Genomic DNA, 14,433 nt, shown 5'->3' on the forward strand with positions numbered 1-14,433 from the left:
TCTTTGGATTTTTGCTTGATGTTTATTTCTGTAAGTGCTTTTTTTTCCTACATCTGATTTCAGTTGTGCCTGATTATATCAAGCATCTTCTCATCTGTCTGCTTGGACTGTACTTATTCCTCTTCGTGAACCTGAAATGCAATTGAGATAGCATGCCACTGTTAAAAATGGAAGTGTTGAGGGGGTTTTAGAGTAAGTTCACAAGTAAATGACAAAAGCTTCTCTTCATTAGTGCTTCTACTCCCTGGCATTACCAGCTTTTATCTGAAATAGAATTATTATAACATTTCTTGTTTTCTTGGCTTGCACGCACAGCTTTTGCTTTACTTAGTAAACTGTCTTTATCTCAACCCATGAGTTTTCTCACTCTTCTGATTCTCTCCCCCATCCCACTGGGTAGGGAGAGAATGAGCGGCTGTGTGGTGGTGCTTGGTTGCTGACTGGGGCTAAACCACGACATCCATAAAAATTGTATGATGCTAAGCATGGCAGTTTGTTTCACTTGCAGATGAAATAGATAAAGCAATGACCCAGCTCCTCTTTCTATCATTCTTACAAGTAACAACCCCACTCTTACTTGCCCTGGTTGCCACAAGGCAAGCATAGATAAGCAAAGGTTTGCTTTCAGTTCAAGTTCTTAGGCACCTTTTAAGTTTGTCAATATTGTTCTACTACCATTCTGCTCAAGTGCTGAACACCACAAATATATTTCTAATTATTGATGACTTCCCAGCACCTAAGTGACTAATCAGTAATATTTGCTTTCCATCCAGCTCTTCAACTCAGTACAAGTACATTGAAAGAGCAATGTTAAAATATCTGGCAATCTGCTAGCGCAGTAATCCCCAGGCTGTATGACATACATAGAAACCTACATCATCAGAGGGAGAAGAAGATGGAGCTTTTCAATATCACTTGCAAAAAAAACCAAAGACACCAAGAAAAAAAAACCCACCAAACCCAACACCACCACCACCACCACCACCCCAGAATCACCCATTCTGGAAACTTCTGGCTGCTGAGCACAGAGGTTAAATGACAACATCAAGAGGACAGAGAATTCATTTTGCCTAAGCAACACATTGCTGTCCTAAAGGCTTACCTTAATGTTAAAATAAAGGGTAGACTGAAACTAACAGACGCAGTAAACAAGAATTTATTCTAGTCCACGCTACTTTAGAGAGATGTAACAGATCTTCCTGCATACACAGCATCCACTACTGTGTATTAAACAGTCACATTTACCCCATACTGTATAACCATACCTTTTTCATGCCGATATCTCTTGACTTGCTCCTCAGCTTATTAACTTGAGATTCAGCTATTTCAGCCCGTTCTTCGGCATCATCCAGATCATGTTGCTGTTTTCTGTACTTTGAAAGGTACAGATTGGCTTGAGCTTCCTGGTGAGAGAAAACAGTGCAACTGATTTCCTTCTGTCCACGTGAAACAAAGCTTCCCATTTCAAGCAGGATGGAAAGTGGCCAGCATGACTAGGTAACAGCTGTATGGGAACCACCTGCCTCCTGAGGAACCGAGATTGTTATTTTACAGACTTGATGTTTCCAGTGGCACTCTCTGTGTTAAGTGAACTAGGAGGTTCCCAGCATGCCTCCTGAGAGGGTTGGAGGAAAAAAGTCTTTCCTGTTCCTTCCCTTGCCCCCTTTGCCTTTGCAAATTATGCTGCAATCTTAAGATAAAATTTAATACCTTTTCTTAAATATAATAAACACATGTGCTACATATTTTACTATATATATGATAAATGCATTTATATGTACAAGTTTTATATGAATATAAATACAAATGTTAATGCACACACAAAAATATGTGTTCGTACTAAAAGCTTCTATGGATTACCTATTGTGGCTTTAGGACAATAAATTTCTCAAAGCCAAAAAGGCCCAAATATTTACTTACAGCTTCCTCTGCTTGATGCTTGTAGCTCTTCACTTTTAATTGTAGCTTGTCAATCAGATCCTGCATCCTGGCCAGATTCTTCTTATCTTCTTCTGACTGCATCAAAACACCATTAACTGGTTTGACAAGGCCTAAAGCACCTCCCACAATTAAATAGGTATGGCTGCCATATATATAATTTTAGATGCATACAGTTCAAAATACAACCAAGCCATATTGTGATCATCCTGTGTATAGATGAGAAAAAATTCCATAGGTTGATTGAAGATGCATGTAAGCCTGGAGGCTGAGGACTAAAAGAGTGTACCCTTCCATGGGGGTGTGTGTGTGTGTGTGTATCTGTAAATATGTATACATATACACATACATATATGCATAAACACAAACCCAGAGTTCCTTGCTCAGGGATGAGGATTACTCTTGTCATTTCAGTCTGTGTAATTATTTAATGAAACAGGCCTATGGCTGGGCCTAAAATGTATGTAATTTCCACATTTATAAATCTTGTTTGGAGGCATTTCTGGTAAAAGTAGCCAGGTTTAAGCTGTCACAGTCCATAAGCAGAAGGACCAGCTAATTCTGTCTGTCTGTGCTGGAGTAGTGTATTCTAAGAAAACAACCTTCAGCCTCTGCATACAGAAGTCAGAGTAAAACAAAAGGCAGGAGGCTAAATAATCTCCTAAAGCAGATGGATGGGATTATCTTCTTAAGAATGTTGCTGAAAGCAAAAGGATCAGTGCTCTGTTCTGAAGACCTTTTTTCAAAAGGCAAGCAGCAATTGCAAGCTGTTAGTGTATCTGTGGGAGGCTCACAACTAGACCTGGCTGCTCAGCAACAGGTGACAGAGCCCTGGGACTGGGCAAGCCTACACTGAGTGATGCACTGCAGTCAGCTGAATCCTTCTGGCTCTTGTTTGCAACATCAGCCCAGCTGAGAGGCAGCTGGGCTCTTTCTTCTCTTGCAGCATGAAAATAGTCATCTAAGCCTGCTCCATAGTAATACTGTGCTAAAGCTGTCCAAATCCCAGCAATAGAGGCTTTCTACCGTTAGTCACAATGAGTCCAAGCAAGATGATGGTAGCCCTAGGGAGGAGTTCCTCCTATCCCCAAAACTTCCTACAGCCAGAAAGCTCTGGCTAATGCCGTCCTTCATCCTTCACTGAAACACTGAGGCAACTTATGACACTGGGAGAACACATTTCTTTCCAGGGACCTAGTGGTTACTACAGTCCTCAGCATACCTGGTAAGTCAGCTCTTTTATGCGCCTCTCAAACTTGCGGGCTCCTTTTTGGGCATCTGAATTGCGACGGAGTTCACTCTCAAGTTCATTCTCCAGCTCACGAACCTGCAGAAAAGGAGAAACCTTTGCCATTATGCTACATGTATAAAGCATATATAAATTTGGTTCACAGTTCAGGAAACGCTCATTTTCTCAGCATCCCCACAGAGTCAAATTTCAGGAACAGATCAAAACGTCACCTTTCTGTTCTGCTTTTTCATAAATGTATTTAAACCACACCAGCAGAGGTGCAGACGTATGCAAAGGCCAAAAAAGTTTAACTCTGCAAGCATTGCAGAGGCTTTTCCTGGTTTTAGATGTTGGGGGTTTTTAAATCGTATTTTTAATCAAGGACTTGGTCATCTGCTGTGCTACAACAGCTCATTGTACCTGGATGATGAAGGGGAAGCATGCCTCCAAGAACTGTTCACCTGCATCTTGTGAAACAGAGGAAAGCATTCATAGTATCTCTTATTGGCCTCTAGGAACTTGCCAGGCAGCCCTAGGGCATCCACCTGGTCCCAGTTCTGTAAGCAGGAGACAATGGTCTGAAGTTGGATCACAAACTTACCCTGGATTCCAGCTTCTGGATCTGCTTCTTGCCACCTTTCAGGGCTATTTGTTCTGCTTCATCCAATCGCTTCTGAAGGTCTTTAATGGTTTGCTCCATGTTCTTCTTCATTCTCTCCAAGTGAGCACTAGTATCCTGCTCCTTTTTAAGCTCCTCAGCCATCATTGCTGCCTGAAAAACAACCACATTTTACAGCAGCTCTCTTATGCTATTGAATTATGTCTTAGAAGAAATGATGGGAGATCAGTCTTGGATTATCCACTACTTGGATCATTCACTGTACCCAAAGGTCCAGAGAACATTTTGTGTGGGCATATCTTGCCTGGAGACAGAGAAAATGTAAAGACAGAATAGCCTTGGAGGGCTTTTTTTCCTCCATATTGTAATGCTGTGATTTAAGATTTTTTCCCCAGCTTTTTCTTTTTTTTTTTTCCTTTTATTATCTGTGCTATATGATGTTCTCATTTATAATGCCTACAAATAAGCCTGTGCCATTCACTACAGACTTTTTACCTAGGACTTATTCAAAATCTAATCTTGGTGCTTGGAGGTCTTGAAAGGTAGTAGACGAAAACAACTGGCAGACAGATTTCCCTGCACAGCCACATTGGAGAGCTGCCTGAGTGGCTGTAACAGCAGAGCAGATTCTGCAGGCTGTGCTGGGATAGGAAGCTCGGTTTCAACATCTTACATAGTTCCTGACTGTTCTGTAAGACAGGTAACAAGGGTGCCAATTAGCTCATTCCTGCTTTGATATTTGTGTCTGCCATCAAGAACCATTTGCAGATTCTGTACCCATCACTGAGCAGGCATCAGAAGACAACAGTCATTGCAATCCAGGCTGGAGATGAATCAAGGACAATCAGCACCTCTCTCCAGCAGGCAATAATAGGGCTATCAGCTGAGAAGCAGTAAAGACCATGGTACAAGAATAGCTTTGACCAGGCACTACAAATATGGAAGTCACAGAAACTCCAGTTCTAGCTTTCTTTTTATCTGTCGGCATGGTGTGATACATCAGCTGAACTCTGAAGACATGGATTTCTCCAGATCTGTGGGAAATGAAACTATACCTGCCCAAATCTTGTCTTCCCTAGAGGAAGAATTCACCCTGTCTCTCCTTCTGGGATCTTAGGCCTCATGTTTTTGCAATAGATACCTAGTTCTAGGGTACCTTGTTTGGGATTCAGTAATTTTGTTTCTTACATCAGATTCTTTGTTCACTAGGAGACCAGTTAGTGCTAGTTCAGTCTGAACTGGTTTAGCCTGTTCAGGTGTATGATTTACCTGATTCAAAGGTGACATGACCTGAGACTTTGAGGATCGGTGGAAACTGTGTTCTTAGGGCAAAAAAACCATCAACAAAACAGCCAAAACTAAACCCGGAACTTCAGGAAGAAGTGCTTAATCTCTTTTTAACTCTACCTTTTTTTTTGTAGTTTCATTAGTTACTTCCAGTAACTGTGGAGCGCTTTGAATGTATGAGCTTTGTAACAAGCACAGAAATGGTGGCCTGGGAAATACTTGCTTGGTTGTCCTAAGACATTGTGGAACTGAAAAGATGTGAGCAAGGAACCACCTACTTACATCTGTGATTGCTTTCTTGGCTTTTTCCTCTGCATTCCGGCACTCCTGGATCGATTCCTCTACTTCATTCTGCATCTGGGAAATGTCACCCTCCAGCTTCTTCTTTTGATTGATCAGGCTTGTGTTCTTTTATTAAGTTTCCCCCAAAGGACCAGTGGGAAAGGAGAAAAAGTGATGATTAGAGACATAACTTCTTTAAATACCATAGCACACCAAGGCTTACTGATTTTTGCAACTCCTGGATGACACAGAGTTGTACAGGGCCCCTCACTACAAGAAAGACATTGAGGTGCTGGAGTGTGTCCAGAGAAGGGCAACGAAGCTGGTGAAGGGTCTAGAGAGCAAGTCTTATGAGGAGAGGTTGAGGGAACTGGGGTTGTTTAGCCTGGAGAAGAGGAGGCTGAGGGGAGACCTTATTGCTCTCTCCAACTACCTGAAAGGAGGTTGTAGCGAGGTGGGTGTTGGTCTCTTCTCCCAAGTAACAAGGAAAAGCACAAGAGGAAATGGCCTCAAATTGCATCAGGGGAGGTTTAGATTGGATATTAGGAAAAACTTCTTCACCCAAAGGGTTGTCAAGCACTGGAACTGGCTGCCCAGGGGAGTGGTGGAGTCACCATGCCTGCAGGTATTTAAAAGATGTGTAGGTATGGTGCTTAGGGACATGGTTTCGTGGTGGACTTGGCAGAGCTAGGTTAATGGTTGGACCTGATGATCTTAAAGGTCTTTTCCAACCTAAACAATTACGTAATTTGGGAAGGGAAACCCAGGTATGTGGTAAGGGCTGGCCTTTACTACATAGCTTAGCTTCAGAGTGAGAAAATATTAAAAATATTCTCAAAGCTGGAAATATTCATGTTTGGTTCAGATAAAATAACAAGCAGGAGGCTGATATAGAGGAATGAATAAAACAGTTCATTTTTGAAAACTAACGATCCATAATCAGTTAGTCAATGAGGTGATTAAAATAGAAGCCCCATGGCATCATGGGCTGGAGGGAACATTGCAAAACATCACCAGGCTGTAGCACATTTTCATTTCCTTCTGATCATTAATTATTTGGTAAAGAAAGGTTTGGTTTTGTAGCAAAAATTCTGGCACATCAGCACATGCCCCTTCCATTACCCTGTAAAAACTTTGTCCGTTGTGACAAAGTCCAAAGGCCTGTATTAAAGAAGACCCGTGACATGGTAGAGAGCGCTTTGCTATGGGGCAGTTTCCTGCTCTGCATAATACACCTTTTGTTAGAACCCAGCCTCTGCAGTTTTCATTGCTGAGTAACATCAATGCCCTGAAGCACTGCTTCTCCAAAGAAATGCTTCACCATCCCAGCCAAAGCTTAACTAAAGCAGGAAAGAAATAAAATTTACTTGTGTTATCTTTCATCTTTGTTTTTTCTGGTAACTAAAGCCATTGGCTGAGTCATCAATTCCAGCTAACTTGAAGGGAGTGAGGTAGCACATCTACAGAGAGACTTACTTCCTCCCCCTCATTTTCTCCCTTGAACGAGGGCAAGGTGTGTCTGGCTTACGATGGCCATGCACAAACAGTGTCAGTGCTTAATAGACAAGACTTAGTTTATCCCAGTGAGGGAGAGAGCACAAGAAAAGCCAACCTGAGTGTGAAGCAGGTTCACACGTTCAGTAGCTTCCAGCAGTTCATGCTCTGCCAGCTTCCTTGCCCGTTCAGTCTGGTCCAGCAAAGCCCTCAGCTCATCTAGCTCTGACTGGAGAAGATTGTTCCTCCTGTCAGAGACTGCCAGCTGCTCCTTCAGATCTTCATTCACATGTCCCAAGTCATCCAGCTGCACCTGAAGCTCCTATAACAAAACAGATGTTTGGTTTCTTTACCAGTGCAACTCCATTTCAAGCCACTGTACTTACATAAGAGGACCTCAGATTGCAGAAGTTGCATAGGGCCCACCTCAAGAATTTCAGTGCCTCTTTATTGGAGAAAGGTTTCTTCCACACTGTAAGCTGAATAGCTTTTGGAGTATGTGGTGCAACGCAGGGAAAACCCGTGTGTTCAAATCTGTCAGACCCAGCAGTTCTGCCTGAGGCAGAACTGGCTGCCTAGGCGTGGGAGAGGTGATGACTTAAGAGGTGTCTTAGCAAAGCGCTTTTTTTTTTTTTAAGCTACTACCAATGTTGAAGAAGACAACCAAGCTGAATATACACACACTCCCTGTACTCCAGCCAACGGACTTATTCTCCACATTTAAAGGACTTGCAAGCTCACAAGAAGATCATAGATTTTCAGTTCCTCATGCTGTAGCTTTCTGCCCCTGCAGGAGGCTGTAGCCAGTGAGGGTTTTATGACTGGATTTCATCCAGCTCATATGCAAGTCTTGGAAGAATTCCATATTTCAGTATTCTTTTATGCCAGACGTGACCACAAAGGGCTTCCCCTGCACATCCTTGGGAGTAGCTTCTCACCTAATTGCCACCACCATTCCTGTTTTGCTCTGTGCTACTGAAATGTAGCCCGCACCTACCACTGGGTGCTTGGGACTGGCAGCTCTCTGAGTACCTTTATTTGTGTCTGCAAGACACGGGCTGACTTTGTTGCTTCTGCAGCATGCCTGTTAGCATGGCTGAGCTGGATTTCCATCTCGTTGAGGTCCCCCTCCATCTTCTTCTTGAGCCGGATGGCTTCATTTCTGCTCCGGGCTTCAGAATCAAGGGTGGACTGCAGTGAATCTATAGCACGCTGCTGATTTCTCCTGATTATGAAATAATGTAAAAAGGACATGAAGGGTGAATAGAGTAATTTTCCTCTCTGCATAAGAATGTAAAAATACATGCAACAATACTTCACTTTCTGGAATTGTCTGATTTCCAGATATTTCCAGATATTTCTGAATGACATACACAGCACAGGTTTCTAGTACCTCACTCACACCAGCTATCTGGCTGGTGTGGTTCACATCCTCATCTAACTCCGATCTGCAAGCACCTATAGCACCCATCTCCTGCATTTCCTTTGGCAATATTGGAGCAAAGAGTTCTCTCAGATCTCTTGTAAACTCAAGCAAGTACTGGTTTGAACCTATCAAGAAGCACTTCAAACTTAGCAGTCACTTGCTGAGATACTTCCTGAATCATTTACAGGGATTTTTTACATCTCAGCTTCTTTAGGCATTAGTGGAGAAGATTAATCAAACTGAAGGTAGGCAGCTGCTTTCTAAGGCAATTACTCTAGGCACCCTTTATAGTAAATGGCATGTGTAAGCTACAATCTTTTGTGTCTTAGAGTAGATGTTGAAACACATTTCTTATGCTTAATTATAAGGGGAATAGTTCAGAAACAGAGATCTGTGTTATGGACAACTAGAGTGAGGCGAGATGAAGCCCACCCTAATTCTCAGCCTGGTGAATTAGGCACCTTAGTGCCAATTTAAAGATGGCAGAACAGATACAGAGAGGTGCTTAATTTCCTTGACTCTCTAATAGTCAAGCCTACAATGAAAGTTTTGCTGTCTTACAACCAGAAGGTAACTCAAAGCACAGACTATGACTCATACAGGGAAATATTTCTCTCGCTGCTGGCCAAGTTTTGCTGAAAGTGTAGGAGTTCTGGGAAATCACGGAGACAACAAGGAAAACCTTAAGGGCCTTATTGCTTCAGCAAGACCTGTGCCCTAGATTCCTGGGGAACAACACAGCACGTCCGCTGAACATCTTAGCAGCAAAACATTCATAATGAAGCTGGGGCAGAAAGCATTCATTCTGACATCTTGTACTGAGATGTCTGTACTCCAGACCTCTGCAGGACATTAGAAGAGAATATCTGAAAGGGCTGAAATATTACTTGTTTTTTAAACAATTAACATATCAATGCTCGTATCTATGTTGGCTAAGGTGAGCCTTGGACTCCCCCTTCCCTGCCCTTTACCCTGCCAACAAACAATGACAAGGTTCTTGGGTTAATAGTGCTGCAACACTGACTAATTCAAAGCTGGAGTTTTTTGAAGAAGTGCACACACATACTGCTGAAAATCTGGCCCAGGGTAGCATCAGTTTAAGAGTGTTACTATTTAGGTTAGAGTTTGTGCTGCGTGGGAGGGGAGAGACAAAAGACATCATCCTCCTATCATCTAATTGCTTTCCATTTTTCCCGTTTACCTCTTTCACCTGCAAGCTCCTCTCCTTTTACATTTATACTTTCTGTACCTCTGCAGTTCTCACTGCTTACCCAAATGGTGTACACATAACGGCAAGCTCCTCACAACCTCCCACAATCAGTGTGGCTATAACTGCATAAATGAACTAAATGCAGAGGTAAAGATTGTCTTTGGATAATATAGGTTTGAGCACCACTGAGGTAGTACTGCTGATTTTGCCTGTGGTTCCCCCTGGGAGGCGGCCATCCTAGAGGATGGGGAGAAGGCAGCTCTCTAGACCTACTTGTCTCCATACTGTAAACATATAGGCTTAGTGGCCCTTGGTCTGCCGTGACTTTGCTTATGCCTGTCAGTTGTGTTACAGCTGCTATATGTGTGATGGGCTTATGTGTACGTTGGCAGAGGCTGAACTGACAGGAATATTTGAACTGAGAAATGGTAATGTGGTAAGACTATCCTTTGGCAAATAATTCGAGCTGTCTTGGTTTCTAGTATGGACAGTATCTGCCTGTGCTGGCACAACTACCTGTGGTGCATTTGGCTGGCTTTAGTCTTGAGAATATTTCTGGTCTTTTGAGATTTTCCCCTCAAAAAAACCATGCTGCTTCCTGCACAGTACCTTATATTTTCCATTTCTTCCTCCTTTTCTGTCAGTTTCCTTTCAAAGTCTGCTTTAAGCTGAGAAAGTTCAAGCTGAAAACGAAGGGTCTTACTTTCTTCATGCTCCAAAGCTCCCTGAAAGAAAGCACCAAGAGATTGCAGGCCAGGAGTCACTATTTTTTTACTATTTTTTTTTTTTCAAATCACAAACTGCTGCACAAAGATGATCCCTTCACACTTTCGTTCCCATTCCCAGTACCACTACTTACTCACTGCCTTCTCTCTAGGCAAGGACATGAGTGGCTTACATGGCAAAACAATGCATTTGTTTGCCATCTAATGCAACTTGGCAGCTGGAAACTGAGCAGCAAGCTCATCAGAGGGCAAATTGTTAAACTTGCCATGGCTCACAAAACCAAACCAAACCAAACAACTTAGGCCCTGCCTGTTTGGTTTTGATATCAACAGATGTCCCCCACTCCGCACCTCGGTACAGACATGCTCCGGAAATTCATGGGCTTGTAAAGGATAGACAAAAGCTAAAGCAAGATTGTTGTTAGGAGGCTGAAGAGGTCCACACATCCCTCAGCTCGCAAAGATCTCTCCAAATCACAAAGTGTTGAAAGCCTCCCATTTATACAATCTCATTAGGCAATATGACTTCAAGGACAGACATAACAGACATCAGCTCTCTATGACAAAATGCAAAATTACTCTGTTCACTCTTTCCAATTAACATGAAGACTACTCTATGAAACAAGGGAGGTTTGTTCCTAAGTCTTTGTTCTTACATTTCAGTTTCTTACATTTCACTTATATATGGAAGTCAAGAACTAAGCTGACAACAGCCCATATGAATAACAGGGCCTCTGATTTCCAGGTCTTGCGTAAACCAGGTCAGTGGCCTTCTGATGCCTGGTTGCTCTCATCGCACAGGGAAGGGAAGCAGAACTGAATGCCATATATTTGGAAGTGGTCTCTGAAGGGTAGAGTTGCACAAATTTAGCTATGCTTCCTTTGAGAGATGATTGAAACAGAACGGAGGTTCTGAAGACAAAGTGGTACAAAATCCTTGCTAATCTCTGTCTGTCATGCAGCAGCTAGAGGTCAGTCGAATGCACACTTCATGCCAAGAAGCCACAATGTATTAATGGGAACAGCACTCAGGAGTACCATGGCACCATTTTGACTGCCAGAGACCCACACTCACAAGGAAGGGAGAAAATCTGTATTAAACCATTTCTTTACAATTAAAATAAAATACATCACCACTTTACTTTCATTAGTTCCTAATTTTACTGTGCTTTAGGAAGCTGTTCCACACATGTCAGGAAAGTAAAGCATCCCCCTTAGATCCCTCAAGAACTGATGTATTCTTTCTAGCAAGAGAAATATATAGACAGAGCATGTAATCACTCTCCACATCTCAGAGCTGTGGAAGAAAGACATGATCTTTCCTCTGCTCTGACCATGACACCTGTTTAGTTGGCTGTGAAATCCCTGCAAAGTACAAAGCATCCTGTAACAGACAAAAGAATTTGCATGGCATTTAACATATTAGCAGATCCCCATCACTGGGTGATGTTTGTTTTAGCAGACATTATTTAGAGTATAATTCAAAAGAAATGCAGCCTTCACTAAAAATCCCTTGCTATGTGCTGTGTTGCTTCTAGCCAGCAACACCTACACTCTTTCCTAGCTCTGCAATGCACCAAACTTTAAAAAAACATGAGAACCCAGCCCATTAAGTGAATAATCAGGATTTCCAAATGACTTGTTCTGTATTGTTGGTTTGTTCCTGGGAACTGGGATAAGGCAACCCTCTTGGGTACATGCATTCTTGCTGCTGTAGAAATTAACGCAGTGATGCTAAGTGTCTTTACCAAACTCCTACGGGAATCAAAGATTTTCCAAATGGCTTGTTTTCATTTGGTTTCTGAGACTGATACCATTTTTTTAAACATGCTGAAGTATCCAACACAGTATTTGAGGCCTTATACAATTTAAAATCACCAGAATGTTTGACTCCTTATTCTCAAAAACAGGAAATGATCGATTTGTTTTTGGAAACTAGATGCTACAAATATCTGTCAAAATAAGATTATAATTCTGAGCAGTTTCTGTTTCCTGAAAGAAATATTCTATGATAAAGCGAGCGAGGACTGATTTTTCAGTTTCAGAAGGTGAGAAGAAGATTTCTGATCTTCCTGAAAGGGAAAAAAGCCCCCCAACCACAAAAACCCAAAACCTACAAGGCACCTCCTTTGAAAGGGCCTCCACTTGATCCAAAAGTCACCAGTCACTCTTGAAAACACTGGCTAGCAAGGCTGGAGGAGCTGAGCGCAGTGAGGTTGCACTTGCTTAACAATCAACATGTTGGCTGGGTTGCTGAGACGATGAAAAAGGAAGGAAAATCATGATAAAGACAACCCCCTTCTTCTTCCCTTGAGTTTCTTTCCTTACCTCTGCTTCTTCCAGAGCCAGCTGAACTTCTGACTTCTCTTGTTCAACCTGTTTCTTGATTTTTTCTATTTCATGGAGGTTCTTGTTTCCTTCACTAATCTGATTGGTCAGATCAGAAATCTCCTCTGAAATGAAAAATACGGATGAAGTTAGTGATCTGAGTGTCCCAAACATACTGCAATTCACACACTGCGAATACAGGACACGTGCCTCAGACTACTACTTCAAGGGCTCATCTGTATGCAAGCACTGCCTTAGTTTCAATTACAGCAACTTTTTTTACCTGACCAACTTGAAGGCACAGGCTTTCTTTTAAATGTTTTTTGAAGTGGTTATAGTGGTTTAGTTTTTATATGTGATCTGCAGGCTAGCAACACTCTGATCTGCTTTGGGAGCTATCTAAGCTTCCTCTGCTGCACCTCTGTCATCTTTCTTGTTCCTCCACTGAGACTGGCACCTCTGCTAGCAATCTTCATTGACAAGTGAGCAAAGAGAAGCCTGCCCTCCTTTGACCATACCTCTTTCTATGTTTAAAACCTTAACTTCCAGCATCAGTCAGTGCCTCCAAACACATCAGAAAGCTAGTCTCAAGGATGAGATAAACGCCTTTTTCCACAGCTGTTACAGGGCACCTGCATCCTTCCAGCTGTCCACTGAATGAGGGACCTGAATGAAGCCTACCTTGGAGGTTCTTATTTTCCCGTTTCAATGTCTCCAGATGGTCCAGCGTCTCCTCATAGGCATTTTTCAGCTTGAAGAGCTCAGTGCTGAGGCCACGGGCCTCCTTCTGGGAAGCCTCCAGCTCAGCCTGTGACTCTTCGTACTTCTGCTTCCAGTCATTGATGATCTTGTCAAACCCACGCTGCTTCTTGTCCAGGGATGCAGCTGCTGAGTTGGCCTTCTCCAGGTCAATCATCATGTCTTCCAGCTCATTCTGCAGCCTGTGCTTTGTCTTTTCCAGAGAAGAGCACTTAGCATTGGCTGCCTCAATTGCTTCCTCAGCTTCTTGCAGGCGAGCGGCAAGCTTTTTCCTACCAGGTGGGAAGAGAGTGAAATGACTGAGAGGCACTGCTGCTATGTTATCCAGAAAAAAATGACACCAAACTAGCATCTCAATAAACCAGCTTGAAAGGAAAAACTGGGAGGGATCAAGGGGAAGGGAGGGGGAAATCAAGCCTCTAGAGAGAAGGGACTATGATAGGCAAAAAAAGAGCTTAAATTATGAATGCTGACATGTGGTAGATAATTTTGTGCATGTGTGCATGTGTGTGAATATTTGGAATTGAACTTTCGAACTCTCAAGCAGCAGTCTGTTACTTGCTAGCTGTAATGAGGGCGGACTGATTATAAATTTTGGTAACACCTGGTCTAAATGAAAGTGTCATATTCCTCTAAGTAAGAGATAGGAAACAGAACCACCAGTCAGGCTGGTCAGACCTTGTTCTGTTCATAGACTTTATATTGGGAAAGCAGGGGGCTGGGAGTTCCAGAAAGAAAAATAGGTCCTGGAAAGAAAGGAGTGCCCAGAAAGAAGAAAATGAAGATGCTAGATAGAGAAAATGTACTGGAAGTGGGGGAAGATCCTGCAGATCAGAGATGTGCAGAGGCAGATGCTGGATATGCTCAGAGACCTTGCCCAATAACACCTGAGACTGGTAACTGGGAGCACCTGCACAGCATGAGTCAACACGACTGTCTGCCCTCCTTCCTGGAGCAGCCATCATCCCCCTTCTGGGAAGGCAAGTCAGGACCTAGGGAAAGTAGCACTGGGCCAGCGCAAAGCAAGTGAGCATGCAAGATAGCCAAGTAGGGTAATCTAATCTTGTTAGTTCTTAAATAAACCCTGATATCTATACCCACTACCCTATGAACAAGGACTCAGCAGAAACATTA

At 42.7% G+C, this 14,433-nt stretch overlaps 1 protein-coding gene across 2 annotated transcripts in view; it reads right to left on the reverse strand.

Moving 5' to 3' along the window:
• Positions 1-2: 2 nt before the first annotated feature.
• Positions 3-14,433, reverse strand: part of MYH15 (myosin heavy chain 15) — a 46,411-nt gene continuing 31,980 nt past the window's right edge. Inside the window, exons 32-42 of one of the 2 annotated variants that reach the window (XM_064468071.1) lie at positions 13,222-13,571; positions 12,541-12,665; positions 10,097-10,212; positions 7,884-8,076; positions 6,970-7,173; positions 5,358-5,483; positions 3,771-3,941; positions 3,161-3,265; positions 1,921-2,016; positions 1,266-1,403; positions 3-131 (exon numbers count right to left, since the gene is read on the reverse strand). In XM_064468071.1, coding sequence (XP_064324141.1) covers positions 114-131; positions 1,266-1,403; positions 1,921-2,016; positions 3,161-3,265; positions 3,771-3,941; positions 5,358-5,483; positions 6,970-7,173; positions 7,884-8,076; positions 10,097-10,212; positions 12,541-12,665; positions 13,222-13,571 — 1,642 coding nt within the window. In that variant the 3' untranslated portion in view covers positions 3-113. Of the gene's footprint in view, positions 132-839; positions 1,404-1,920; positions 2,017-3,160; positions 3,266-3,770; positions 3,942-5,357; positions 5,484-6,969; positions 7,174-7,883; positions 8,077-10,096; positions 10,213-12,540; positions 12,666-13,221; positions 13,572-14,433 lie in introns of those variants that run through there. The other variant, XM_064468061.1, reaches the window with a different exon arrangement.

Source organism: Phalacrocorax carbo, chromosome 1 (genome assembly GCF_963921805.1).
Source record: "Phalacrocorax carbo chromosome 1, bPhaCar2.1, whole genome shotgun sequence".
Lineage (NCBI taxonomy): Eukaryota > Metazoa > Chordata > Aves > Suliformes > Phalacrocoracidae > Phalacrocorax > Phalacrocorax carbo.